This window comes from Blastomyces gilchristii (genome assembly GCF_000003855.2).
Source record: "Blastomyces gilchristii SLH14081 genomic scaffold supercont1.1, whole genome shotgun sequence".
Taxonomy (NCBI): Eukaryota; Fungi; Ascomycota; class Eurotiomycetes; order Onygenales; family Ajellomycetaceae; genus Blastomyces; species Blastomyces gilchristii.
In genome coordinates, this window is record NW_003101682.1 from 1,957,432 (window position 1) to 1,983,319 (window position 25,888).

Sequence of the window (25,888 nt, forward strand, 5' to 3'; positions counted from 1 at the left end):
TAGCAAATTAGGCTGGCAAGGGAATTGGACTAATAAACTTACAGCACCCACCCGGGATCACGTGCCCCAACCCACCTAGATAGATTCGGCTGACTAGGTTTCCTATTACGGACTAGCGCGCCGCGCCCACCTTTTCGCACCCGCGACATCTAATAATAATAATACAACCACTCAGACGTCCCACAGATCCGGCCCACCTAGCTAGCTCGCTCGCTAACTCGCATACCATACCATACCGCGTACTAACATTCCTCCTAGACTAATTCACCTACATTAACCCCATCTGTATTCTGATAATGATAACGGCAGTTACTTCCTGAAAATTTTTGTTGGGGGTCCCGGGGGTTGATGATTGGGTGCCTCTGCACGCCCAACATGACAAGCTGGAGAGAACTATTCAGAGCAAGAGACAATTCTTGAGAAAACTTGCGCGGGACAACATCCGGGAGGAGTTTTTTGCCAAGATCGACACCATTGAGATCGAGCGTCAGCTTCTGGGACTGTCGCTCGCTGATGACCTCAAGGTGGAAGATCCCGTTGTTCAGTTTACCTGTGTCGAACAAGCTCTCTGTCCAACTTCCCATTTGTGAATTGTAACATGTTGGGTTCAATTGGGATCAAAATTGGAATCTACTGAAAACCAGCCCTTTTTTATATTGAGGACTTTATATGCTTATACGATTTCATTCAATATTCCCGTCCGACTCCAAATCCCCGAGAAAAAACAAAGTATCCCCAGGCGGCCCTCTCGGCTTGTCCCCTTCCAAACGGGTCGAACTATACTCTGTATATATAAATAATATATTATACCGGTAATAACCCAATGTCTACCTTAGGTATCTATCTACAAACAATAATACAATACACAAACCGACAACAAGCAAGCAAAGCGAAGGGGGAGAAAAGAAAAATAACATCCAAACCCTTCCTTCCGCCGCCCCCGTAACGAGAAATATAAATCCTAGCCAAAATAAAAAAAAGAAAAGAACGGATAATAAATATATAATAACAGTAATACAAGGAAACGACACGAAGGAAAAGTAAAATATATGCATTGAGGAAGGGTAAATTCTCAAATGTCGACACCTCCTAATCATTCACACCACTCAAGTGGGCGTGGTGCGATGTCGACGACAACAAGAACGGTGATACCAGCAACAACAGCAACAGCAACAGCAACAGAATCATCATCGTCATCAGCCACGGACTCCCCAAACATGAACGTTAACAACTCGTTTACCGACTCCGCGATCGACCTGGACTGCTCTTCTTCTGAAAATATTACCCAGACGCTAGATACGACGACGACGACGGCAAAAATGTCAAAGGCAATGTCAATGAACGCGACGACATTCCCACCTCAAAAATCAACGATAACAGTAACAACACTGACAGAACGCCTCATGCGCCTTGCCCGTTTGATGGCCGATTCCGATAATATAAACAGCAACAATGGCAGTGACAATGTCAACGACACCAATGACAAGAAGAGCAATAACCAAACACATCCATATACGCCATCATCGCGATCAATGTCGCCGCAAAAATTAATCGCTATCAACCGATATCTAGACGGTATCGAGGGTCTACTGCTGGATTCCCATCATGACGATGATGATGATGATGATGATGATGATGATGATGATGATGATGACGACGACGAGGCTGGGGTTGCCAGACGGAACGAAGAGGAAAGAGACGAAGAGAGCGAAGCAGGGGTAACGATAACCAAGTCGCCCGCCTTTACTATCTCAGCCTGTGGCGGAGATGAGCATGAAAAATCCAACAACACAGCATTAGCTGTATCGGTATCATCATCCCATAATCCTCAACCACAGTCAGTTTCCGGATCAGAACCAGAACCACCCAAAATCGAATCCCGAAACGCCGCGGCTAGTAGTAGCCAAGCGCCAGTCGACCACCACGAGCTAGATACCATAAAGCGAGATCTGCAACACGTCACCAGATGTCTCAAGCAGCGACGGGTTGAATGTCTACATCTGAACGCTGTGTTTACTGTGAAGTGTGAAAAGCTCGCACAGCGGATTCTGGAGATGGGGGATGAGATTGATGAGCTGTAAGTTTGTTTTTTTTTTTCATTCCCAAGAACATGTCCAAGCTCAAGCCCTTGGCTGCCCCTGCCTGATCTGCCCCGTTCATTTTGACTTCTTTCCCAAAAGAAAATCACATGGAACATTTGGATAATATCCAAAAGAGAAATCATCATTGGGTATCAATGTTGTCTGGTATAATCAAAAGTTGAATCGAGCTGCCTTATAAAAGAACACAAAAAATAATGTGAATAAAAAAAACTGCCAAAACAGGCGCGCAGAGAAGATCGAGAACGCAATCGAACTGGAAGGTTTAAAGGGTACCATGCGTGGACTGGAGGGTTGGATACGGCGCTGGAAAAAGCAACTACATCGGCGAGATGCAGTGGATGTCGAAGTCGACAGCAGTTCAGAATATACATGGTCTTCGGGGTATTCTTCTTCTCCCTCTGGCCTAGTAGGAGGAAGGGGAGGCGGAGAGTGGGATCATCGCAATCAAACGAGGAAGCTGGAGGATACGATCGGCGGCGATGGAAACGACGATACTGATAGGCTAATGGATGGGATTAGTGCGTGGCTGCGCGGTTGGAATGAGGTCGAGGAAGGGTTCAGGATTAGGGCTCGCTTGAGGGAGCGGAGGGTGGCTAAGAGGTTAAATGGGAGCGGCGGTTGATCGAATTCCTTGAGCGTCTGTGGCAGATGGTGCCTTTCGTTCAAGAGCAGATAGACTGGGTGGGCCACGCCTGGGATGCTTGTTCGGTTTGCCTGGTGGAGGACCAGGGGGCCGGAGTTAGCGAAGAGAAGAGGAGTTTTGGGTTTTGGGCTACGGTATGCATAGCATGGTATGGTGGTATAGGGCCACCCCGTGCTCGACAGGAGTATCTGCAATTATCGGCCGAGCTGATAATTTTTTGCAGGCTTCGAAAAAATTCCGGTTTGTTCCAGTCGTAAGGGGGGAATAAGAATAAGTGAAAGGTCCGGCACCATTCAAGAGATGATCATGCCAAAAAAGAGTATCCAGACATGATTCGTAGACGCTTTGTCATTCATAAAGGGCCCTCCCTTCCCGTTGTACATGTAGGGGAGGCATAAATATTTCTGGCAAAGCAAACGGTTGTCATCGTTGAAGATTGATGATGGCCAGCTGTGATAGAAGCAGTTAGTAAATAAAGGAATCAGACGAGAAGTTGGAGCCGAAATACAAAAAGAACAACCAATCATTCCAAACGTGGAGGAAAGGCTTTCGACGAAAAGCGTGACGACAAATGACACGAGAATGCTAAAAAAGTAACTTGCATACCTGTTTCCCAAATCCCAGGGCAAGTTTCTTCCCGTCACAATCCCACGATAACGAGCGGTAGAATGTAGAATCCTCCAAACCCTCCATCTTACTACTGCTACTATTACTATTGTTATTATTTCCCGCCCCATCCGAATGATCCCCATCGCTTTTCATCATCACATCAGTCCTTGGGGCCGTCCATTTCGCTAACGCCACGCCACCCCGCTCCACGCTCCAAATCAAAAGCTTATCATGCGTCGCGGCAGCGATGGCGTAGCCGTCCGGTGAAAATCTCGAGCATAGTGCCGGCGACGACGGGCCTAGGTATAGACGGTGCACACACTGGATCTGCTTAGATTCCACATATATATTCCAAAGCTTAACCGTATCGTCCATGGACGAGGTAGCGAATAGCAGTGATGTGCTCTTTTGCAGAAGACTAGATTGCGGCTGTGGTCGGAGCTCGAGAGCTGTTATATCCCCATGGTGGGTGTCGCTGACGCTAATGTCGTGGGTGGGAACCCAGATTTTTGTCGTTGAGCTGGAGGCGGTGACGGCCACTGACGACCCGGCTACCATGGCGCTGCCAATGAATGTCCACGGTTTCTGTCCATCCGTGGACGTAAAGGTCTTGGTAAGTTGGATATCTGTGTCCGCACGGTACTCATTCACCAATCCATCTCCACACGCATAGAGCACCTCATCACCGCACCACGATACTTCATGGACTAGCCCGTCTACTACTTGTGGTACTGGGAACTCGTCGGGCCGAACCGCTTGGTCCCATAGCGTGAATTCAGAGCGCTGCCCATCGGATAAAACGACAGCCATTCGCAGCCCTCGGGGAGCCCAGTATAGTCCAGACACCATCCTTGGTAGATCTGGTAGCAGGTCTATTGCAGTCCCATCCTGCCCATACATGGTAATGCTCCCATTTAGTGGATCCTGGTAGGTAGCTACTGCAAGCATCTTGCCCGCAGAATCCCAACCTGAGGCGGTAACGCATGTTCCATCCCCGTTAGTTTCGACCAGAGGCTCATGAGTCGGCGCACTTGATGTGCGTGGTCCTGACAGTTTCCACAGGCCACAAAATGTGTCACCTGTTGCAGTAACCGTTGTTGGATCATCTGGCCGCCATAGAGTCTGGGTTATCTGGCTATCACCGTCGATATCGAGAAGAGTAGTATCCGGGCCCAAATCGGCAGCCTTGGAAGGAGATATTTGAACGCCAGTGCTCTGACCAACTGTTAAGGTGAAAATCGGTGGGGATGGTTCCCGCTCATTTTGTCCTCGCATTCCAACATCACCATCCGCATCTACAACAGGCTCGACAGAGGGCGACGCTTTGGCTTGGAGGGCTTGTTCTTGAGGAACTTCCTGCTTGTCAATTTCCATGGGTGTTGCATCGGCATTCAAGGACACATCGCCGTCCTTAACACTCGTAGGTTTCCGCGGCTTCCCAGATGTTGGTGTCGTAGAAACGTCATTCGCATGCCCATTGACGGTTCCGGCTGTTGCTGGTTTGGGGGATGCTGCGCGGATATCGGTTTTAGTAGCAGTGCCATCTGTGGCGTCGCCATGGTCTGTTTTCTGCGCCGGAGCGGGCAAGTCGCTAGCAACCGGACCAAAGAACGATACCGGACTCAAGGAAACTGCATTCCCGGCCTATAACAAGGAAAGAAAAAAAAAGGTTAGGAGAGCTTGGCAGGTGTCAAGCGAGATAGCAACAATGCGGACAAGAAGGTGACATGCCTGGTCTAATGATTGCTCAAGATCATAGTACTGAAGCCCTTTCTGAATTAGCACTATCAGGGCGTGGGGCTTAATATATGATGCGAATGGAAAATCTTGGGGGTTGTGGTTCCAGGCGCGCTGCAGCATCAGCGCGGCATCTCCGTGGCCTATGAGCGAGCGTGAGGTGGTTCCAGCGGTTAACGACCAAACCCAAAAACAAAGAAAAAAAAATCAAATTAGTTTTATCGTTGTGAACGAACCTGATTCCTGTAAATATCTGTTTTAAGTAAAAGAATTTTCTAGTTAGCTTTGATTGTATGTATATTTTATAATCGTAATAATGGTGGCATAAATTAAGGTTGTTTTTGGTTTTTGGTTTTTTCTTTCCTTGACGGGGTGGGGACGGTGGACGGGACTCCCAAGTTGCAGAGAGCGCGCAGAACTCACCTCCAGATCAAGTAGTTGACATGATGCGATGTGAGGCCAGCATACGCCATCGTGACATGTGTAACCGCTGCGCCCAACAGCAGTGAAATACAAATACAGAGTTAATATCAGCGAAAAAATACCAGCCTCCACGGCAGGTATCCGATGTCCCCCCAGCGCAAGAGTTAAGGACGGATGTGATCCCGAAGCGCAAATGTGAAGAATAAGTCAAGGTTGAGAAATAAGTTAAGCGATACCTTCAGGTACCACCAGCAGTGGTGGTAGAGTAACCGGGGGAGGATGAACGACAGGAACCTGCAACGGGAGAATCAATCCAAAGATTAAAAATTATAGCTTGACGCGTTTGAGGATAGGATAAACGGTGGGTGGGTGGAAAGCGTGGTGATTTGACTGACGGGTTTGATGTAGAGGCGCCAAGCGGTTGTCGATCCAAAGGAGAATAAATTAAGACACAGGCGACAACGGACGGAGTTGTTGGAGGACAAGGAAACCGAAAATGATGATAAGTCAGGACCTTCCTTAGCCCAGGTAATCCGTAGTTTTAAGAGAGATCGAAGACAAGGAAGAGAAAGCCAGGCGCCACGATTTCGAGGTTTTTTCTTGGATTTGGGGTTGGGGGGGTGGAAAGAATTGAAGATTGGCACGTAAGATGGGCCTTTTCTTTTTTAGGCGTGAACGCAAACCCACCAGGGCTGGGTACTGGTGCTTGAAACAGGCGATCTCGCGCCCACAGGTGAGCAAGGGTTGCGTCCACGGGTGTCTAGGATTTGGGAGAGACTAGTAGGATGTCTAGGGGGGGAGAAGGGTTAAGAAGAATCAAGGTGGAGGGAAACGAGGGCGATGTGGAGAAAAGAAATGGATCCAGGCCTCTGGACAGAATCGTTCAAATTTGGTTTTGGCGGTTTTGGAGATGGACTGGTTGAAACGCCTCAGGAACACCAGGAACCAGAAGCACAGTTGATCGGAGAAGGGCCGTCTGGATTTTCTGCACAACGAACTCTGTCATGCAGGACTTTGATATGTCCTTTTCGCGGTCGTCGGATCCGGGGGGTTTTGCCGGTTGGGTTGTCCAGTGGGAGACGAAGAGCGCCGAACGTGATCGGATCTGGGGCGGCGGTCGATTCGTAAATCTGGACGGGGCCCGAGTTTGAGAGAGGGAGAGAAGAATAGCGATACGATACGATATGATGTGGTTGGTCGGCGCAGTTTCTTCTCTTCGTTTCCTGTGCCCTTGTTGGTGCGTTCGCCAGGTTACAAGCTGTTACTCCGTCGTCAAGGGCTCAAGATCCCCAAGATGTGTTCTTGTTCTCTTGTCTCTTGTCTCTTGTCTCTTGTCTCTTGTCTCTTGTCTGGAGTCGAAAGATGTTTTTGGCGGCGGCGAAAGAAGTCGAGCGCTGGGCTGGATGGCCCAATCGGGCTAGAGTGTGTGGCTGCCGTGACCGTATGTTACCGGGCTTGGCGCGGACTGTGGGCTTAAGTTGCGGTTGCCGGGCTGCATCAGCCTTAAAGTGGCGGTACGAGCTTGTTTTAGATTCCCAACCTCGATCACTGAGACTGATGCAACAACTACTACGTATGTAAAAAAAACATTCGGAATAAATAGATGGAGGAGAGTAGAAAATTTATATGTTGCAAGGAGGAATATTACGGTATACGCCTCGTAGATCGATGCATGCATTCAAACCAGCTGTCGACTTTCGTCTGCGCGTGTAAATTCCATATCATGGAGCTCGTCCTCAGGCGACCCAGCAGACTGCAGACTGCTCTGATATGCTTGCTCCAGGAAGTGAGCTTCATGGACACTATCCAGCATTAAAACAGGGGAAGACATAAAGATGCATGGATGGTAATATCGTACGAATGGCTGCACGCTAGACTGGTCCATTGCAACTTCGCAAGAAACGAACATAACCTTAACTAACTTAATGTAGGCTACTGGGGCAAAAGAGCTCAATCACCACCAGCGCACTGCTGGTAGAAGGGCCGATCAACCGCGGGACCCCCAACACTTAAAGCTTCAAAGATGACTAAAGTTTAACCTAAATACCTAGGTAGCTCTGTACCTACCACGGCCCGACTTTTGATGCAGAAACATGAAATCATTAATCATTGCATTCAATGCTGAGTTGCGGGACAGGGATATTGGAGGATATCTCCTAGCTCATTTGTAGACTTCAGGGTTCTTATATATATGAAGATATATGACTAATCGACCCCATCATAAGTTCGTAATTCTTAAATGAGAATGTTGTTGAATGTTGTAGTGTGATGTTGTTGTCGAATGTGTTGTTGATCCTGCAAACGCGCGCTGGCAGCGCTTGGGTGCCTGATTGGGCGAGCTTAAGCGTCAAGCGCTTGCGCGTCATGTGATTGCGGTTTGTTGCTGGAACTTACCTATCCTCAAGCTCGTTGAAGCCATCACTCCAAAAACGGCTGCAACTTCAACCTTCAGCAAAATAGACGAAATCCTGTTTACTGCGCAGTCCACGGACAGTGGATTTAAACACTGCCAGTTCAGTGGAATCTGTTGCAGGAATAACTAACTAACTATCTACTACCCCCCATCCTTGAATAGGAACACATCCAACCAGCCGCCTGTCATGGCGCCGCGAATAAACATCCCCCCAATCACAAGAGCGATTCTCAGCGCCATCTGTGCTCTATCCTTTCTAAACGGCGTTGCCAGATGGAGACAGTATGAAGGTTCACCGGGTGCACCTATCCCTTATTTATCGCTAGTTCCATCCAATATTCTCTTTTATCCGTGGACCCTGATGACGGCTACATGTGTTGAACAAAATATTTTCACCGTCATCATTACCGGAGCGACTATACTTTACGGAGGGAAATATCTGGAGCGCGCGTGGGGTTCGCGGGAGTTTGCGACGTTTATCCTTGTTGTTGCACTGGTGCCGAATATCATCGTGACTTTCCTCTACATTTTGTGGTCGAGTATTGTCTCTGATGCTGCTATTGCGTAAGTTCTTCTACTACCCGCAAAAGCCCTGCTCTCCTACCTCCTACAGAAGTGTGCGTGCTTTATGAAACCGCTACTAAAATTGCTTCCACAGTTCGAAAGGAATATCTGGCGGTATATCGATTCTGGCGGCATTTCTAGTGGCATTCAAACAACTGGTCCCCGAACACACCGTAACAATTCTTAAAGGCGTTGTCAAAATGCGAGTCAAGCATTTCCCGGCCCTCTTCCTCCTTCTAAACGCCATTGGCGGCATAATCCTCGGAACCGACGTCGCACTTAATTTGAGCTGGCTCGGTCTATTGTCGAGCTGGACTTATCTCCGCTTCTACAAACGCCAACCAGACCTCTCAGGCACCTCATCTAGCGGACTCGGCATCAAAGGCGATGCCAGCGAAACTTTCGCCTTTGCCAACTTCTTCCCAGACGCCGTACAACCCCTTATCTCCTTCGTCACAGATAAGATATACTCAATCCTCATCGCCCTGCGTATCTGCACACCTTTCTCCGAAGAAGATATCGCATCAGGAAACGAACAAGCAATGGCGCGTTGCGAAGCCGGGCTCCCTAGCCTTTTAAATAACGGCAGGATGGCTGGCGGAAGAGGCTCGGGTAAGCGAGAGGAGGCAGAGCGGCGGAGAGCACTTGCGCTTAAGGCTCTCGATCAACGACTTCAGGCAGCCGCCCCGAGTACGCCGGTTCAGCCAACGCCCCCAAGTTCTGCCCCATCCCAAGCAGCGCCCGCGCGACAACCCTCGCCGCAGCCAGCAGCCCCGTCTGTTGGCCCCGGTCAAAGTATACTAGGTGAAACGAACTATACGCCCGATAAGTCGTGATGAGATAAGTAAAAATGAACTGAGATACAATGGAACGTTTGCTCCGGGTTGTGAGACCTGGTTAGCGTTATCATAACCCTGATCAACTAGTTCGTATCATCATGCATGCTACTAGACGGGTGCGAGACATCTCGGATTTTTTGAATCAGTTACTTTTTATTATATTTTATCAGGACTTTAATTGTACATTTTCTCTTTTTACTTCTATATATGTCTCCTTACGTCTCCCCCGGCTAATGACATGACCCCGGAATACTCAAACTTTTTCATAATTTGCCCATTTCGCTCTTCCTTCGTGAGTACCATAGAGCCTGTGATCTAAAAACTTCCACCCCCGCCACCCCCAGCTTACCATTCCCGTCTCCATTATCCCTCTTTTCCTTTCCACTATTATGTATCTTTTTAACACGACTTTCTAGACGAAAGGTACTCCTTTGCTTTTTCCCTGTCTACCTTTTCTACTTTTTATGTCACCTTTTTTGATATATTTTCCAGCTCCTTTGCCGTTCCAAAATACCCCCCTATTTCACATTTTCGTCGCTTATAGCGATATGATATATATGTATTAGGAACATTTGCGTTTTCACCACGGCCTCCTCGGATGGGGCCTTGTATTTTCCTCTTTCTCGCTTTCTTCTTTCTACCTTGTTTGTCTACAATTTTACTAGGGGGGATGTGGGATGATGGGAGCGCCGATGGCTAGGGACACTGGACGTTCCCAGTGATATCTTACGTATATGATAAGCGTTGGTATAAGTATATTTTGTCTAAAAAATGATTGAAAAGTTCTCGGCCTTTTTTGTAAATATCATCAGCCGCGTTTACGTCTAATTTATGAAGTATTTCGCAGCCCATTATCAGTATCCTTTGTCCACCTCGTAAAATTTCAAGTTCCGTTTGGAAGAATGAAAGATAAAAATCAAATAAAATGTACGGATGAAGATTTGGGTATTCTAGATTTGGGGTTAATAATATTTCCTTTATTGTACTATACAGACATTTGATAGGGATAAAGATCCATCTAGAGACCCACCGGTCCTTAAGGGGTAGGATCGAATATGCAACAAAAAGTAAAATAGATAAATCAAAACAGGGAGAAATTGACATACTCAAACTCCTTACCACCCAACAAAAACCAAGGAAAATGAAAACAAGAGTTGTACATAAAAATGAAATTCTAATACAAGGCGCAAGTGAAGGAAAAAGAGAAGAGACACCCAACGGACAAGAAAAATATTGTCCATCTCCACCCCGGAAAATTGAAGAGAATCCTACTCTTCGGCCCTCAGTCTCTTGACATCCTCTCTCGCCGCCTCAAGCAACTTCTCCTGATCCTTAATCATCTGCCTATTCTCGGCAACCCGCTTCCGATCCAAATCACTCAGCTCCTTCTGTCGCTGCATCTCTTCAATCTCCGCCTTATCCTCCTCTGAGAGAGGGATATCCTCCGCGCCCGTCATCTGCTTAAAATCATCCCAGATATGCCGGACAGTCTTCCTCTTTACATTGATCCGCCTCACAATCTCAGACTCCGTTGGCGGCGGCGCAAACTCATCTACGAGCTGCTCTTCTCCCCCTTCTGGTGCGGGAGGAACGGCGGCTGTCGTCGCTTGCTGGCTATTGGTAGTCGCAGCTGTAGCCTCAGCAGCCACCGCGGCTTCGTTCTTGAAATATACCGATAATATGGCGGGGCCTTCTTGTTCGGTTGTCTGTTTCACTGTTACGGCGAGCGCGGGGTTGTGGTATTTTAACCGCGGGAGGCAGACGCGCCAGAATTTCCGGGGTCCGCCGTGGCCTTCGTAGATTTTGCGCGCGTAGGTGAGGTGGACGCGGGTGACGGGCAGGAGTCCGGGGGTGGATGTGGTTGGAGGAAGAAGAGCTGCACCGAGTCCGACTCGCATATTCAGCAACTAGAAGAACGGGTGAGCAACATATGTTAGCATTGATCTACTACCGCTAGCAGCGGGTTGCGGTATCAGTTCGATGGGGATCGATATAAAGAGCCGGGTTTGCTCCGTGCATTGATGTGTAAAAAATCCCGCGGATAGATAGTAAATTGGTTTACCTTCTACAGAAAAAGAACAAAACTAAGTTAGCTATATATCTTTCATGGATTCCCGGCTTCAATCGCAGGAATCGGCCAGGGTTCAACATACAGTTTTTAGCGCTCGCATCCGCTTCACTACGGACACCATGATGGCGGTTGCTGTGCTGCGTCCACCAAAATATGGTACTGGGAGGCCGTGCCAAAGTGAATTGGGGACGGATTATATGTACCCGGGAAGACAATCGCCAGCTAACAGTGGAAAGAAATCGACAACTCCTGTATGTACTGTATCCTACACAATTCTCCGGAGTTCGAAATTTTGGAGTTGAAGTTCGGGCAAAAGAAAGTCCGACTCTCTGCACTGGGTGATTTGAATGAGTCAGCAATTTTATCCAACCGCGGATTTTTTGATGTGTCACGATGCGCCTGCGATAAAACCCCGCCATTAGAAGTTCAAATCGCGAGAAAACCTATCATCTTCCCACCACTTTGTTTGTCCTTCGACCATTCTTAGCTAGAAAATATGGCAGCTGCCGCGGCTGCAGCTGCAGCGCTGGACGCCAGCAATAGCGCCAAAAATACATTGAAGCTTGAGAATGTAAGTACGATGCTGCCCCGCACATTGAGTAGAGACAACTGTTAATAGGGGTGGTTTAGACGGACAAAAGAGATAGTCTTATTGCGATTGAAAAGAAATATCAGGCGCAATGGAAGGCGAACAAGGTCTTCGAGGTCGATGCTCCCTCTATATCGGAAATTCCTCCCGGCTCAATCTCCGCTGCCGACCTCCGGGAAAAATTCCCAAAATTCTTTGGCACCATGGCATACCCATATATGAATGGAACTTTACATGCAGGCCACAGCTTTACTGCAAGTAAGGTAGAATTCATGGCAGGGACTGCTAGAATGGAGGGAAAGCGAGCTCTGTTCCCTCTTGGTTTCCATTGCACTGGAATGCCTATTAAGGCCTGTGCGGACAAGTTGGTAGACGACATTAAAAAGTTCGGGAAACATTTTGAGAGATACACCGATGAAGACGGGGAGGCGGACGAACCGCCCGCTCCTACTCAGGAAACCAAGGAGGACCTGACTAAGTTCTCTGGGAAGAAGAGCAAGGCCGCGGCCAAAACGGTGAAGATGAAATACCAGTTCCAAATTATGTTGGCTTTGGGTATACCCCTTGAAGAAGTGCATAAGTTTGCGGACCCCGCCCACTGGCTCGAGTTCTTCCCGCCCCTGTGTGTCCGAGACCTCGATAGTATCGGAGCTAGGATCGATTGGCGGAGACAGTTCGTGACCACGGATGCCAATCCTTATTACGACGCGTTTACCCGCTGGCAGATGAATCGCCTCCACGAACAAGGAAAAATCTTGTATGGAAATCGGTATACTATCTACTCGCCCAAGGACGGACAGCCGTGCATGGATCACGACCGGACTGAGGGAGAAGGCGTTGGTCCCCAAGAATACACTGCTCTGAAGCTTAAAGTTAAGGAATGGTCGCCGACTGCCCAAGAGCTTGTTAAGGGGAAAATCGAGCCTGATGCCAATGTGTACTTTGTACCTGCTACCCTGCGCCCTGAAACAATGTATGGACAGACATGCTGTTTCCTTGGGCCTAAAATATCTTATGGGCTCTACAAGGTCAGCGATAAGGAATATTACGTCGTTACTAAACGCGCAGCCTGGAACATGGCATTCCAAGGCACTTTCTTCGGCAGCGACAATTTCCCACGGGACCAGAGTGAACTCGAACCAGTGGTGGAAGCCCCTGGCTCTACATTTGTTGGCACGCTGGTCAATGCACCTCTTTCCGTTCATACAGCAGGGGTTAGAATACTTCCTATGGACGCTGTCTCCCCAACTAAGGGAACTGGCGTCGTAACGTCGGTGCCATCAGACAGCCCAGACGACTATGCGACCGTGGTCGATCTCGCAAAGAAAGCAGATTACTACGGCATTAAGAAAGAATGGGCTGAATTGGAAATCCTTCCCATAATTGAAACCCCTACATACGGAAACCTTACGGCACCAACTTTGGTAACACAACTCAAGATCAACTCGCCAAAGGATGCCGTTCAGCTCGCCAAGGCAAAGGAGCTGGCGTACTCGGAAGGGTTTTATAAGGGTACCATGCTCCATGGAGAGTTTAAAGGCCAGCCGGTTCAGGAAGCCAAAGAAAAAGTCCGCGAGTCTCTCATCAAGAGTGGTGATGCGTTCCCGTTTGCAGACCCTGCTGGTAAGGTTGTCAGTAGAAGCAGTGACGAATGTGTTGTTGCATATCTTGGTCAATGGTTCTTAAATTATGGCGAAAACGACCCACAGTGGCAGAAAGATACTCTCGACTATGTAAAAGGGCCACTCAACACTTATTCTGAGGAAGCTCGCCATGGCTTTGAGAAGAATCTTGAGTGGCTCAACCGATGGGCATGCGCCAGAACCTACGGCTTGGGCTCTAGACTGCCATGGGATCCTCATTTCCTTGTCGAAAGTTTGAGTGACAGTACAGTTTACCAAGCATACTATACCATTGCACACCTTCTTCACTCTGATAGATATGGAAAGGAACCGGGCAGCCTCGGCATCAAGCCCGAGCAAATGACGGACGAGGTTTGGGATTATATCTTCACCAGGAGAGACCTTGGCGACGATTTAATTCAATCAACCGGTATTAGCAAGGAGGCTCTCCTCACAATGAGACGAGAGTTTGAGTACTGGTACCCCCTGGATGTTCGAGTTTCAGGAAAAGATCTTATTCAGAACCATCTCACGTTCTGCCTATATATCCACGCCGCACTTTTCCCTCGGGAATACTGGCCACGCTCCATCAGAGTCAATGGCCATTTGCTACTGAACGGCGAGAAGATGAGCAAGAGTACAGGAAATTTCTTGACATTGAAAGACGCAGTGGACAAATATGGCGCGGATGCCACGCGAATCGCCTTTGCTGATGCGGGTGACGCAATTGAGGATGCAAACTTTGATGAATCAGTCGCCAACAGCAATATCTTGCGTCTATTTACACTGAAGGAGTGGATCGAGGAGGTTGCGAAAGACAACTCTCTCCGCACTGGCCCTGCCGATGCTTTCTTCGATAAACTATTCGACAATGAACTGAATGTTTTGGCTCGTGAGGCAAGGAAGCATTATGTTGAGTAAGTTAATAACCCTTGTTTGGCCATAGATGTATATGTATATCGATAACTAATTTCAATTCCTCCACAGTACCAATTTCAAACTTGCTCTGAAGAGGGCGCTCTACGACTTTACCAGTGCAAGAGACTTCTACCGCGAATCAACCACCGCTGCCGGCATTGGTATGCATCGCGATATAATCCTTCGATACATTGAACTGCAGGCTCTCCTTTTGACTCCGATTACTCCTCACTGGTCTGAATACGTGTGGCTGGAGGTCCTCAAGAAGGTATGCTTATCCCAACATTTCCATTACTCTAGAAGCATCAATTGCGTCAAGACTAAACATTTTCCTCATTAAATAGCCGGATACCATCCAAAAAGCCCTCTTCCCTGAGGTCCCAGAGCCATCCCCCGTCCTCTCCTCTGCTCTAGTCTACGTCCGCACCACCGCCTCGAACATCACATCCTCAGAAGCCACCTTTGCTCGCAAACTCTCTAAGGGCAAAACCGTCAGTTTCGACCCTCGCAAACCAAAGAAGTTGACCATCTTCGCCGCCAAGAAATTCCCCAGCTGGCAGGAGAAGTATATTGATTTGGTCCGCGAGGCCTTCGACGCTGTCTCCCTCTCCATCAACGATAAAGAGCTAAATGGCAAAGTAAGCAAACTTGGCGAGATGAAGAAGGCCATGCCGTTTGTCCAGGGATTGAAGAAGAGATTGATCACGGCAAAGGAGCAGCCGGAGACCGTCTTTAACCGAGAACTGGGCTTCGATGAGCTACAGGTTCTTGGCGATATGGTTGCGGGTCTGATCAGAACGACTGGATGTAAGGTTGTGGAGGTCATTGCCGTTGAGGAGGGCGGTAAGGCGGGTACTACCCTGGATGGCGAGCGGAGGGAAGGGCTACCAATCATTGCGGAGAATGCGGTTCCCGGGCAACCTACGTTCCATTTCGAGAATATCCCTGAAGTTGATGGGTCGTGATCTGCGTTGTTATGATTTATTTCCTTTCCTTCTTTCTTGAAACTGTTTCCATGTTATTTTCGGTCTTTTAGGGCATCATGCCGTGCATTATTCATTGCCCATTATTATTCTCTGCGCATCCATAGTAAGGGAATAGGGAGAAAAAGAAAAGGTACTAGAGGTCTAGAGCGGTTAATATTTACCGTCAGGGGCATAGCCTAAAACCGATAAACCTCGATAGATATTTGACATAAATCTCATGCCTTACTTACGTTTTCGGGTCATTTGGTTATATATTGTATTTGTATTTAGATTCATTTATCTATGCATTTGACTCTATCCGGGAAACGAATGTATGACGCTGTGCCCAACCGGGATCGCAATGCTATCTATAATAAAAGCCCGACCAAACGTAAGTTGAAAAAATCTTTCTACTCGTCATATCATACAGTTTGTTCTTATATATATTACATGTTGATAAAACGAAACCGGACAAATCGGCCGAGGGGGTTTGAATGAGATCTAAATAATACAACTTTCTCAAAAATCCATCATATTGATGGCACACATAGCATGTAATATCAGCCCAAATCTAGCTGCCTCCTTTGGCCCTCCTTACACTTCTCATCGGCCTCTTCGCCCGTTTCCTCGCAGCGTTCTGGTGCTTCTCAAGCAAAAACGAATATGCGCACATCGGCTTCCGACTCGCAACAAACTTCCCTGTAGGGGTAAACACCTCGACCTTGGGCATAACCCCGGCCTCTAGATCCTTGGTGCGCACCTGCACAGCGAGTTCTACCCATCCACACCCTTCGATCACAATATCCGTCGACAGGACTCGATACGGCAGCGTGCTCAGCCTCTTCTTCTGTTTCCTGTCCAGCGGCAATGAGGTCGGCTTGCCGTACGTCTTGGTAACGTCCCCGTCAATCTCAAATACACCGGCGAATTGTATCGACTCAGCGATACCTTCCTTTGTAATTCTGGGTACGTTGGACATCTCGCGCTGCTCTGCCTGCATGAGAATAGCCTTCTCCGTCGAGGTTACGTGTGGCTGTATGGGGACGAATGGGGCGGCGAGGACGACTATATTGTCTGCGTCAACTGGTGTGATGCGGATGAGTCCCCCGCCGAGGACGAGGGATTGTTTGGGCCTGATCGTCAGCCGTTCAGGCTTTAAGCGTTTCTTCATGATTAAGTCTGCTTTGTGGTCGTCTTTAACAAATTCCTGTAGACCGCCGCGGGAAAGCCCGGGGAGATCTATCACTTCGCCCCTTTTTTTGCCGAAGGGGATGCGGATAGGGGATGCGGTGGTTCCTGGGAGGGAAGACACAATAGGGAAAATTGGATATTGCGTCACTTTTTGGGCCGGGGGGAGGAGAACATCGACTTCTTCATTGACCTCCTTGTTCTGCTTCGGGTCAGGATCTTTAAGTTCTCCTGGGAGCGGTAGGTCACTGTGATCCACGCTGGGATCGGTAGAGCTCCAAATCCGGCGGTTGGGCTGTAAGCTGTCCTCGAATTTGCCGCTGGCACGTAGCTTGGAAGGGGGTAGGGTTTTCGGGGATTTTGGAAAAACAACCTGGAGTAGACTGCTTTTGCCTACGTTCGTTTTCCCAACCATCCAAACACCCCCGCCTTCCTCCCAAATCTTATCCTTGATTTCTTTCGTCCACCAACCCCTGTGCGCACTAACCATGTGCACATTTCCTAAACGTACATTTTCACCCTTCGAACCTAGTGATTCGCGCATTACGTTTAAGACATAGGTCATTAGATGGTCCACGAATTCCTTTTGTGAACCTAGGAGATCAGAACGGGTGATAATGAAGCTTAGAACGGGTTTCCGGCCTCCACCCCCGTACTGTATATTTTTCGCTCTTCGATTTTGTGTACGCAGTTTTGCCAAATCTAGTATTCGGCTGATATTAGGGATTAGGGACATGGGGAAGTCCGCAGCATCTATAATGTGGTAAACATGGTTGTGTTTGTATGGCGATTCGGCAATGATATCTTCGATGTATGATATTGGAGGATAGGGAATAGGAGACGCGATTCCATGATTTATAAGGCCATGACATCTGTCACAGAATGGAACTTTTATATCATTCGGCGGTGTCGTATCTATAGAAATTATCCTTAGCTCAAGGTTCACCCTAACTCGCGCATCTTCAACAACACGTACCTTCATGCGGTTGCGCAGACGGAACAGCCGACTTTCCTTCGGCGGGCGCATCATCTACAATCTCGACAATGTTGCTCCCATTCTGAATATTTTCAGCTGCAGAGGCACCCTCTTCGGAATCGGGAGAAAAACGGCGAATATACTCTTTCACAGCTTTCCTATTGATCGAGTAGTAACCAGCTTCGTCGGGGCTGACCCATTGCGTAAATGCGCCGCAGCCGGGACATGAAAACGGTAGCAACGTAGGATCAAGGTTCGGCGGGATGCTCTCGGGTATTTCTAGTGGTGGGGTGTTTGAACTATCAAGGGTATCTGGAGAAGTGTGAAGAAGTCGTCGCGGAGGGTATAATGTATGCTCTAGACAGTCTTTGCGGCATGCGGCCGGTCTCCATTTCGAGAGAGCAGAATATGATAGTCGCGGAGCGGGTGAAGGTAAGTATCCGAATTTGATAAGTCTCCGCAATGCAGACCTTGGATTTAGGGACATTATATTAATTAATTAATTAAAATACCAACCGGTGCGCCAAACTATAGAGAAATACTATACCGATATTGAAGGTTTGCCTGCGGAAGAAAATTAAGACTGCTTATGTGGTTTGTCAGGGCAACCGTAGAAACGATATCAGATTGATAAACCACCACAGTTGCACATGTATGTAGTCGCCAGCAAAAGAAGCCAAAATCGAGATAGATTTACGATGCTAGACAATCAAAGGAATGAGAGTGATAATAATAGTAGTAGTAGAAAAAAATATAGTGCTCATGGATTTTCATCGAAGAAAGGAATAAGCAATCATCCTAGTGCCTATCCTATGTATAAGCTAAAGCAGCATTCAGCTTAACCAGACCCAAAATTACCCCAATGATGATAGTTAACTCCTGGCGCCTTGCATAGTAGAAAAAAATAGGTAAAAGCGGACACAATTTGAAATTAAGCCTTCCCCTTCCCCTTTCCCTCAAGTTCTTTTCCGTCAGGTATATCCGCCTCTCCCTCTTCGTCCTCTTCATCACTCATTAATTCATCGTCATCCTCGTCGTCAAAACCAAAATATCGCCTCGCGGGAACCGTAGATTTGGCTGGTTGTGGTAGTGTCGTCGCACTCGTGCTTGTCTCAGCAACATCCTCCATATCGCTTCCATCGCTCGGACTCGCTGAAGACCTGCTATCTTCACTGCTATTGCTGGCGCTGGCGCTGGATCCATCCAAAAACTCAGCTCCAGCCAAGTTATCTTTCCAGTTGCCTTCTTTCATTGCGCGCAAAACAGCTTCTCTCGCTTTCTCACCCACTTCCTCCTTATCCTCCATCCAAACGCCATCAACCTTTCCCTTGCCCTCCCCGTTTCGAATCTCCGCTTCCCGTCTCTCAGCTGCCTCGACCACAGCTTCCCATCGCTTTCTTCTAGCTTCCTTTGCCTTCTTGTCCATATCAGGTTTGAGCGCAAGGTATTCGGCCAGCGCTTTGGCTTCCTTCACGGTGCGTAGTCGACGGCCGTCGAGGTTACGGTTAGAGCCGTTGTTCTCTTCCTGGTTTCCTTTGCGGCGACTAGACATACGGCCTCCAGCAGCACGAAGCTGTGAGCCGAAACCACCTTTCCCACCGCATAATCTGGCGCTAAGTCGAAGAGGGATAAATGTGGATTGTGAGATGGTTTGCGCGCCATCAAGGAGGGTGGCGATAGATTCTGATGAATAGGGGAGAAGTTGTCTATTGCCAGTAGTTGTGAGAAGAAGACGATCGGATACATTCCTTAGGGACGGTGGTAGACGTGAGGATATGTTGTCCGCAACATCGGCGATGATTGCAGTGGATGGCAGAGCGAACGAGAGGGTGGGTGGCAATGGCAACCCAGGGAAGGAGGAGAGGAGGAAATTAATCGTTTGAGGTGCCATATTGGCAACACAATATAACTGTTTTTTGATATCTTCAGTAGCCTCAGATGGATGTTCTTCTGCGCCTCGATGCCTTGTCGCGAAGGTGATTTGTCGGTTGATAGGTGATTGAAAGATGCACCGAGACAAAATCGAACGTCGTTTTGGGGAATGAAATCACATGATCCTATCAGCCACTTAGTCAGCTGCACCAGCCACGAATTTCTTCTCCGACTTCCCCATTCGTCGTTTAGGGCAAACCCTAGTCACGCTTTCCGCTCACACTTATCGGCCAAAGAAAGAAAAGCATCGACGCCAAAAGCGCTGCAACACACCAGTTCAACAACCCGCTATACCTCCGCTTCGACCTCATCACCGCCCGAATACCCCATTGTCAAAGCGATTCCCCGAATTGCGCCAGGAACTCGCGACAATGTAAGTTGATGACCTTCATGTTAGTTGTGTGCTGAATATTGATTATACTGACAAAACTCTCCAGGCTGATCCCCAAAGCTGACCGCAAGAAGATCCACGAGTACATCTTCCGTGGTATGTTGACCAAGCGCAATATTTCGCCCACCTAGATGTCATTTTTTATCACATATTATGTTCGCATATGGGATGGATATATCGATTCTAATTATTCTCACAAAAATTAATAGAGGGTGTACTCGTGGCTAAGAAGGACTTCAACCTTCCCAAGCATGGTGACATTGACACCAAGAACCTCTACGTAAGTCACCCCGAAAATTTGAAGTACGTATATTAAAGAAAGAGAACCACTTAAATAACACCCATATGCGGAAACAACAGGTGATCAAGGCCTGCCAATCCCTTACCTCGCGCGGCTACCTCAAGACCCGCTTCTCGTGGCAATACTACTACTATACCCTCACTCCCGAAGGTCTCGATTACCTCCGCGAATGGCTCCATCTGCCCGCTGAGATCGTCCCCGCTACCCACATCAAGCAGCAGCGTTCGCACGCTCCCCCCCGCGGCATGATGGGCGGTGAAGAGCGCGAGAGACGCCCCGGCGGTCGTGGTGGTCCCCGTGGAGATGGTGGCTACAGACGCCGTGAGCAGGGTGAGGGTAAAGAAGGCGGTGCCCCCGGCGACTTTGCTCCTTCGTTCCGTGGCGGCTTCGGTCGCGGACGTGGTGCTCCCGCTCCATCTTCTTAAATGAAGATTATGACGATGATGGAGGGACTAGCGATGTTTTTGTCCTGTGTTGGAAAGGGAGGGGAAGGGATTATTATCCCCGGGTATCGTGTGGGTGGATCCAAATGATGGGGGAATTAAATAATGCAATATTTAACCTCAAATGGAGAAGAATACTTTACGTTAAAGACGATTGCTCTTTCCACATATGTTTTTATCTTAGAATCTGTCAACATGAGCCTTACACCGGCTGATTTATTTTGGCCACGCCAGATATCATAGGCGGTATCTTCAACGACCTCGAATCGACTCTTACCCTATCTGAAATCCTGATATTGAATATTTATTTTCATTTCATTTGCAAACATTGAGAGCTCAATAACCCAGCTGACCTTATCATAGACTCTTCAATTTAGGGGAAAACACTCATAACGCGGACTAACTCTGGAACCTCATTCGATCGTACCTCACCACGGCCTGCAGAATAACCGTCGCCCCCGTAACGCAATCCTCCGCTGACGAAAACTCCTCTGGATGATGGCTTACTCCATCCTTACACGGCACAAATACCATACTCGTCGGTACCCTCTTCGACGTAAAGACACTATCATGCCCCGCCCCACTCATAATCGTCCGATACAACGACTCAGGATTCGGCTGATCCTTCACAACAGCTTTAACGGACTTCATCACACACCCAATGCAATCCTCATGGAAATTAACAGCCGGACTATCCAGATCCAACACCCACTCAACCCGACACGGCTTCCCAATCCCCTTCCCTTCCTCTGCCGCAATCGCCGCAAACTCCGCCCGCAACTCCGCATCGCACCGCTCCACAATCGGCGTGTCCGCCGCGCGGAAATCGAGACTGAAACTGACAAAGCCTGGGATCGTATTGACGCTGCCCGGTTTGATATCGACGATCCCCACACTCGCGAGACCGCCGTGTTTCTGCGCGATCTCGCGCGCACGCACCATCATTTTCGCAGCGGCGTAGAGCGCGTCTGCGCGGTGCTCGAAGGCTGTCGTCCCCGTGTGCGTGTCGCGGCCGGTGACATTGATGCGGTACCAGCGGTATGCCTGGACGGCGGTGACGACGCCCACGCGCTGACCTGAGGTGATGAGGTAGGGGCCCTGCTCGATGTGGAGTTCGAAATGGGCGGCGATGGGGTATGCGGTGTGCGAGCATGGGGTGGTGCCTAGGTAACCGATCTTTTCCAGAGCGGACTTCATGGTTTCTGGGGCGGAGGAGGCTATGGGGAGGGAAGCGACGGTGGGGACTTCGCGGAGGTTATGGGCTTTTTCGAGAGGGATTTTGCCCGCCCAGACTCCGGAGGAGACCATGCTTATGGGGAAGCGAGCACCTTCTTCGCTATACTTTTTTGGTTAATGGCTATATTTTCCCCGTTTATCAAGGTGTTTAGAGGGGGAATGAAGGAAGGGCGGACCCCTGTGTCCTAACTTACTTCGTCCAATTGACAACACCAACTCCCCCCTCCGTTTCAATCCCCTTTTCCTCTAGGACCTTAAGCATCTCGATGCCTGCACAGACCCCTAGGATACCATCGTATCTACCACCAGTGGGTTGTGTATCGAGATGGCTCCCAATGAAAGTAGCCGGGACATACTTTCTTCGCCCAGGGCGGACAGCAAAGATATTACCCATCTCATCGACGGTGACATTGCAGCCCAGCGCCTTTGTGGTTTCGATAAACCAGTTTCGTACCTGTTTGTCTTCTTGCGAGAGGGCTAGGCGACCCATTCCTGTGTCTGTTGGGTTACTGTAAGGTGGAGATGAGACGTCAGCATGAAAGTTCACCACTACCTCTGATTTGGTCTAAACGCCCCTTATCCCCCCCTGCCCCCTATATATCAACATCTACTAGTTGCCCAGCTCATAGTGTAACCAGTTGCAAGGAGTTATGATTAGAGGGCAAATAAACAATTAAAAATAAATAAATAAATAAAGAACGTACTCTCCCCATCTAATGCCAGAGCCCCATTGGCAACTATGATGAATATAATCCCACAGCCTCTGCTTATTTGCCTGTAGTCCCGAAACATCGGCCTCCGAAAGCTGGGTGGTCAGCATGGCTTTTCTCCATGAAAGCTGCGAGAATAGGAACAGCTGATATTGAATTGCGCTGTGTATGGGTTGATAAGTCCTTGAAGAAGATGCCTTGGATAATGCGCGGTGGTGAGTTGAGGGTAGTGGTAATACGTCGGCAGATGGAAGTACTCATGAGGGGTTCAGACAAGGCAGGTAAATATACTAGTTGCAAATCAGGTATCAGCCGGTGAAGCAATTATTATCAATTGGAATCGCAGGTATATATATAGTATGCTTGCTCATAACCGATGCCCCTCAGCCCTGTCAATGTTTTGCCGGAAGCGGGGATGTTTACTTGTCAGCTCCACAACCCGGGCAGCGTTTTCGGGATATTGACCTGAATCGGGATGTAAGGTAAAGTTTTTAATGCCGTACATACTACATCCCTTCAGCTTCAAGCACAATTCGCCCACTATCCATTGCATTGGGTTATAAAAAAGGATGGAATATCCTAGGGCGGGGAGAACTTGCGGGGTGAAGATGTATTATTCACACGGCCGATCCCAAATTCCACGCACCCAACCTGAGCTTCATTGTTCATCCCACCCGGTAGGAGAGAGAAAAGTACTGAAAAGTAGTTGGACTCAAGGTGTTAGAGTAGTCTCGGGAAGTGAGAGAAAAAAATAGCATAAAATTATCGACCGACTGTTGCCGATGAGCAGTTTCCAAAGATTGGTGTATAGGAGTATTTTGGACAGAGCCACGGCCATCTCTGGTAAAAGGCAAGAAATGGATTCTGAGCTAGCCTGTTCCACTCCTCCTAGTTATGGACCTAAATTGATTTATATCCTGCCTTTATTATGTAAGCTAGCTATGGACATGGGTTCGAATCCGGGACGGTGCGATTTGGGGGCGGGGTGGCGATTTGATTCCTTGCTCATGCATTATCTTTTTCTTGACTTTTTCTTGACTTTCTTCATATAGCTTGTGTGCATTGCTTATATATTCTTGACCTATAACTATCATGTCATCTTTAGTCACCAGTGCATTGCGGGGGCGCAGGGCGTCATGTTTCCCTCCGGCGACCGGCAGCTGAACCGCTGACCCCTCGCCTAATCAGGACAGCGGAATATCAACATCAGCAACAAGAAGCCGCCATCATCTCTCAACAAAAGTCGAACGTTCTTCTTCCTCACATTTATTATTTACCTCAATTGACTTTCTATTTTCCAAGTTTAATCTCATACCAAATACCTTCACCATGTCTGCTGCTTCCGCTGCTTGTCTCTTCTGTAGGATCGTGAAGGGTATGTACAGTACCTATACTCCCGGGGAGCTGACATCATACAACCCCTCCTCCTATAAACATGTATACTAACCTATGTCAACAAGGCGAGATCCCTAGCTTCAAGCTCTATGAGAGCGAACGAGTCCTAGCCTTTCTTGACATAATGCCACTGAGCAGGGGCCACGCGGTGAGTTTATGCACACCCCGTTCTATCTCTCTACATTGGTGGCCAATTGGCGGTTCATATATCCAGGCCCCTCCCAAAGCTGCCATTGGCATTGGTCTCAATGGCTGAGCGGAAAACGAACCAATTGTGCTCCTCATCCAAATCTTCAATGAAAGAAACCAAGCTCAACATCATGGAAACGGCGCTGGAAATCGATAAACTAACTACTCGCCAAATTCTACCTCGACGCAGCTCGTCATCCCCAAATTCCACGGTGTCAAACTGACTGATATTCCCGATCAAGACCTTGCTGAGCTTCTGGTATGTAGAGCACACATTCGTCCATAATATCTCTGTGATTTCCACTCTTGTCCTTCTACCGCCATTTCTCGCCCGATTCCCCAAGCAAAATGCCGCAGTTTGTGAAAGAAGAACCAAAACGAAAAAGGCATGGAAGAAGCATAGTGCATCTCTGAGAGTTTAGCAGTGTCACAGTTCATCATTTTTGCTACATATAGATCACCAAGCTACGATTTTAAGCTCTGGCCTGGCGTTCTTTCTATTGTGTCGAAAACTCCTTGGCAAACTGCTGCATATTTTTCTCATCAAAACCTCGAGACAAGTATCTGGAGAATTAGCCAACTAACCAAAACAAATCAAACACACAGCCCGTTGCCAAAAAGTTAGCAATTGCCTCGGGCGCCGTGGATTTCAATATCCTCCAGAATAACGGAAGACCAGCCCACCAATTTGTTGATCATGTATGTTTTAACGCACATATCCCTACCCCTTCTCATTCTAACCTCTCTTTCCCTTTGCTGACGTATTCCAACGCAGGTTCACATTCACATGGTACGTTTTCCATTTTCTTTTCAATTCCCCTCATCCGTCCATTTTTATCCATCCTATCAAAGATTCTTTTATCCCCACCCCAACCCAAGGCCGGGAGAGTTGTTTAGGTTGAAAGTCTACAGAAAAGATGTAAAGCAACAGAAAAAAACTCCGAGTGTACCTCTGCAACATAATCCAAATGCGCAAAAAAAAGAAAAAAAAAAAAAATTTATACGAAAGCCACTTGTGAGAAATCAAGGCATACATGCTAACATTTGAACGCCTCCCCCCTCCACCCCCCGGGAGGGGCCCGCCATCGAAAAAATTTAGATACCAAAACCAAACGAGAAAGAGGGGCTCACTGTTGGTTGGCCCAACGCAGAGGCAGACAAGGAGGAGCTCAAGGCGCTTTGCGAAGAGATGAAGGCGAAGATGTAAACTAGGAGTTAATGATATTGAATCGCTCCGATGCAAGAAAGAGGGGAAGAGAGGGGGAGGCTGAGTGCGTTTGTTGGAAATAATGTGAACAAGAGGGCTATGCGACACTTATTTTTTTTATTTTTTTTATTTTTTTTCTCCTCTTTGTGGCCCCTCTCGTTGGTAACTATTTAGCACAGCTACATGTGTGGATATATGGAGGAAGGGAGGGAAGAGAAGAACAAAAAGGCAACGTTGAGGTGGGTTCGGGAATTCCATGAAAGGCGGACCGACCAGAAGAAACTTGATGAACACCCGATTCCACGGGGTTGCATTGCAGTTGTTAATATGTCGTGACTAACATAGGTGCTGAATGAGAATAATGACTTCCTATACTCACTTCACTATTATTATTATGTATTACCTTTCCATCAAATCATCCCATA

At 48.1% G+C, this 25,888-nt stretch overlaps 11 protein-coding genes across 13 annotated transcripts; 5 read left to right on the forward strand and 6 right to left on the reverse strand.

The window, feature by feature from the left end:
* Nucleotides 1-38: 38 nt before the first annotated feature.
* On the reverse strand, nucleotides 39-584 carry BDBG_00283 (uncharacterized protein; the record flags this gene model as incomplete). The annotated part of the gene is made up of 2 exons (XM_002628991.2): nucleotides 39-149; nucleotides 273-584. The coding sequence occupies 2 exons, from the start codon at nucleotides 582-584 to the stop codon at nucleotides 39-41; spliced, it is 423 nt and encodes a 140-aa protein (XP_002629037.2).
* On the forward strand, nucleotides 565-3,466 carry BDBG_00284. 2 transcript variants are annotated; one of them, XM_031719824.1, is made up of 3 exons: nucleotides 565-836; nucleotides 1,013-2,077; nucleotides 2,325-3,466. In XM_031719824.1, the coding sequence occupies exons 2-3, from the start codon at nucleotides 1,077-1,079 to the stop codon at nucleotides 2,722-2,724; spliced, it is 1,401 nt and encodes a 466-aa protein (XP_031575717.1). In that variant the 5' UTR covers nucleotides 565-836; nucleotides 1,013-1,076; the 3' UTR covers nucleotides 2,725-3,466. The 2 variants fall into 2 exon arrangements, with proteins under 2 accessions (XP_031575717.1, XP_002629038.2); XM_002628992.2 differs by having other exon boundaries at nucleotides 567-2,077.
* Nucleotides 602-7,491, reverse strand: BDBG_00285. 2 transcript variants are annotated; one of them, XM_031719826.1, is made up of 6 exons: nucleotides 5,910-7,491; nucleotides 5,515-5,808; nucleotides 5,328-5,344; nucleotides 5,086-5,234; nucleotides 3,352-4,998; nucleotides 602-3,195 (listed from the first exon to the last, which is right to left on the reverse strand). In XM_031719826.1, the coding sequence occupies exons 2-6, from the start codon at nucleotides 5,562-5,564 to the stop codon at nucleotides 3,169-3,171; spliced, it is 1,890 nt and encodes a 629-aa protein (XP_031575719.1). In that variant the 5' UTR covers nucleotides 5,565-5,808; nucleotides 5,910-7,491; the 3' UTR covers nucleotides 602-3,168. The 2 variants fall into 2 exon arrangements, with proteins under 2 accessions (XP_031575719.1, XP_031575718.1); XM_031719825.1 differs by having other exon boundaries at nucleotides 5,515-7,491.
* Nucleotides 7,492-7,626: 135 nt separating this feature from the next.
* BDBG_00286 (rhomboid family protein) lies at nucleotides 7,627-10,389 on the forward strand. The gene is made up of 2 exons (XM_002628994.2): nucleotides 7,627-8,491; nucleotides 8,586-10,389. Exons 1-2 carry the CDS (start codon nucleotides 8,115-8,117, stop codon nucleotides 9,325-9,327), a joined length of 1,119 nt encoding a protein of 372 aa, XP_002629040.1. The 5' UTR covers nucleotides 7,627-8,114; the 3' UTR covers nucleotides 9,328-10,389.
* On the reverse strand, nucleotides 10,031-11,696 carry BDBG_00287 (50S ribosomal protein Mrp49). Its single transcript, XM_031719827.1, has 3 exons — nucleotides 11,484-11,696; nucleotides 11,393-11,395; nucleotides 10,031-11,237 (listed from the first exon to the last, which is right to left on the reverse strand). Exons 1-3 carry the CDS (start codon nucleotides 11,520-11,522, stop codon nucleotides 10,599-10,601), a joined length of 681 nt encoding a protein of 226 aa, XP_031575720.1. The 5' UTR covers nucleotides 11,523-11,696; the 3' UTR covers nucleotides 10,031-10,598.
* Nucleotides 11,697-11,738: 42 nt separating this feature from the next.
* On the forward strand, nucleotides 11,739-16,696 carry BDBG_00288 (leucyl-tRNA synthetase). The gene is made up of 4 exons (XM_031719828.1): nucleotides 11,739-11,972; nucleotides 12,032-14,529; nucleotides 14,600-14,798; nucleotides 14,875-16,696. The coding sequence occupies exons 1-4, from the start codon at nucleotides 11,898-11,900 to the stop codon at nucleotides 15,493-15,495; spliced, it is 3,393 nt and encodes a 1,130-aa protein (XP_031575721.1). The 5' UTR covers nucleotides 11,739-11,897; the 3' UTR covers nucleotides 15,496-16,696.
* On the reverse strand, nucleotides 15,759-18,188 carry BDBG_00289 (uncharacterized protein). The gene is made up of 2 exons (XM_002628997.2): nucleotides 17,660-18,188; nucleotides 15,759-17,598 (listed from the first exon to the last, which is right to left on the reverse strand). The coding sequence occupies exons 1-2, from the start codon at nucleotides 18,144-18,146 to the stop codon at nucleotides 16,067-16,069; spliced, it is 2,019 nt and encodes a 672-aa protein (XP_002629043.1). The 5' UTR covers nucleotides 18,147-18,188; the 3' UTR covers nucleotides 15,759-16,066.
* Nucleotides 18,189-18,192: 4 nt separating this feature from the next.
* BDBG_00290 (uncharacterized protein) lies at nucleotides 18,193-19,646 on the reverse strand. Its single transcript, XM_002628998.2, has one exon. It carries the CDS (start codon nucleotides 19,548-19,550, stop codon nucleotides 18,591-18,593), a length of 960 nt encoding a protein of 319 aa, XP_002629044.1. The 5' UTR covers nucleotides 19,551-19,646; the 3' UTR covers nucleotides 18,193-18,590.
* On the forward strand, nucleotides 19,620-23,095 carry BDBG_00291 (30S ribosomal protein S10e; the record flags this gene model as incomplete). Its single annotated transcript, XM_031719829.1, has 5 exons — nucleotides 19,620-19,635; nucleotides 19,784-19,964; nucleotides 20,029-20,078; nucleotides 20,192-20,262; nucleotides 20,343-23,095. The coding sequence occupies 5 exons, from the start codon at nucleotides 19,620-19,622 to the stop codon at nucleotides 20,706-20,708; spliced, it is 684 nt and encodes a 227-aa protein (XP_031575722.1). The 3' UTR covers nucleotides 20,709-23,095.
* On the reverse strand, nucleotides 20,798-23,612 carry BDBG_00292 (beta-alanine synthase). The gene is made up of 3 exons (XM_002629000.2): nucleotides 22,667-23,612; nucleotides 22,157-22,471; nucleotides 20,798-22,062 (listed from the first exon to the last, which is right to left on the reverse strand). Exons 1-3 carry the CDS (start codon nucleotides 22,780-22,782, stop codon nucleotides 21,126-21,128), a joined length of 1,368 nt encoding a protein of 455 aa, XP_002629046.1. The 5' UTR covers nucleotides 22,783-23,612; the 3' UTR covers nucleotides 20,798-21,125.
* A 389-nt stretch (nucleotides 23,613-24,001) lies between these two features.
* BDBG_00293 (bis(5'-nucleosidyl)-tetraphosphatase) lies at nucleotides 24,002-25,463 on the forward strand (the record flags this gene model as incomplete). Its single annotated transcript, XM_002629001.1, has 6 exons — nucleotides 24,002-24,047; nucleotides 24,133-24,215; nucleotides 24,447-24,515; nucleotides 24,863-24,955; nucleotides 25,032-25,046; nucleotides 25,356-25,463. 6 exons carry the CDS (start codon nucleotides 24,002-24,004, stop codon nucleotides 25,461-25,463), a joined length of 414 nt encoding a protein of 137 aa, XP_002629047.1.
* Nucleotides 25,464-25,888: the final 425 nt, after the last annotated feature.

Coding starts and splice junctions, on each gene's coding strand:
- BDBG_00285 (XM_031719826.1), bottom strand. CDS start 5,564: ATGGCGTATGCTGGCCTCACATCGCATCATGTCAACTACTTGATCTGG. Junction 4,999..5,085: donor TTGAGCAATCATTAGACCAG/GCATGTCACCTT, acceptor TCCTTGTTATAG/GCCGGGAATGCAGTTTCCTT. Junction 3,196..3,351: donor CCCTGGGATTTGGGAAACAG/GTATGCAAGTTA, acceptor CTTCTATCACAG/CTGGCCATCATCAATCTTCA.
- BDBG_00288 (XM_031719828.1), top strand. CDS start 11,898: ATGGCAGCTGCCGCGGCTGCAGCTGCAGCGCTGGACGCCAGCAATAGC. Junction 11,973..12,031: donor ATACATTGAAGCTTGAGAAT/GTAAGTACGATG, acceptor GGGGTGGTTTAG/ACGGACAAAAGAGATAGTCT. Junction 14,530..14,599: donor GCAAGGAAGCATTATGTTGA/GTAAGTTAATAA, acceptor ATTCCTCCACAG/TACCAATTTCAAACTTGCTC.
- BDBG_00287 (XM_031719827.1), bottom strand. CDS start 11,522: ATGGTGTCCGTAGTGAAGCGGATGCGAGCGCTAAAAACT.
- BDBG_00289 (XM_002628997.2), bottom strand. CDS start 18,146: ATGTCCCTAAATCCAAGGTCTGCATTGCGGAGACTTATCAAATTCGGA. Junction 17,599..17,659: donor GTCTGCGCAACCGCATGAAG/GTACGTGTTGTT, acceptor TAATTTCTATAG/ATACGACACCGCCGAATGAT.
- BDBG_00286 (XM_002628994.2), top strand. CDS start 8,115: ATGGCGCCGCGAATAAACATCCCCCCAATCACAAGAGCGATTCTCAGC. Junction 8,492..8,585: donor GTCTCTGATGCTGCTATTGC/GTAAGTTCTTCT, acceptor TTGCTTCCACAG/TTCGAAAGGAATATCTGGCG.
- BDBG_00292 (XM_002629000.2), bottom strand. CDS start 22,782: ATGCTGACCACCCAGCTTTCGGAGGCCGATGTTTCGGGACTACAGGCA. Junction 22,472..22,666: donor TCTGGCATTAGATGGGGAGA/GTACGTTCTTTA, acceptor TCCACCTTACAG/TAACCCAACAGACACAGGAA. Junction 22,063..22,156: donor GGTGTTGTCAATTGGACGAA/GTAAGTTAGGAC, acceptor AAAAAAGTATAG/CGAAGAAGGTGCTCGCTTCC.
- BDBG_00284 (XM_031719824.1), top strand. CDS start 1,077: ATGTCGACACCTCCTAATCATTCACACCACTCAAGTGGGCGTGGTGCG. Junction 2,078..2,324: donor GGGGATGAGATTGATGAGCT/GTAAGTTTGTTT, acceptor CTGCCAAAACAG/GCGCGCAGAGAAGATCGAGA.
- BDBG_00290 (XM_002628998.2), bottom strand. CDS start 19,550: ATGGCACCTCAAACGATTAATTTCCTCCTCTCCTCCTTCCCTGGGTTG.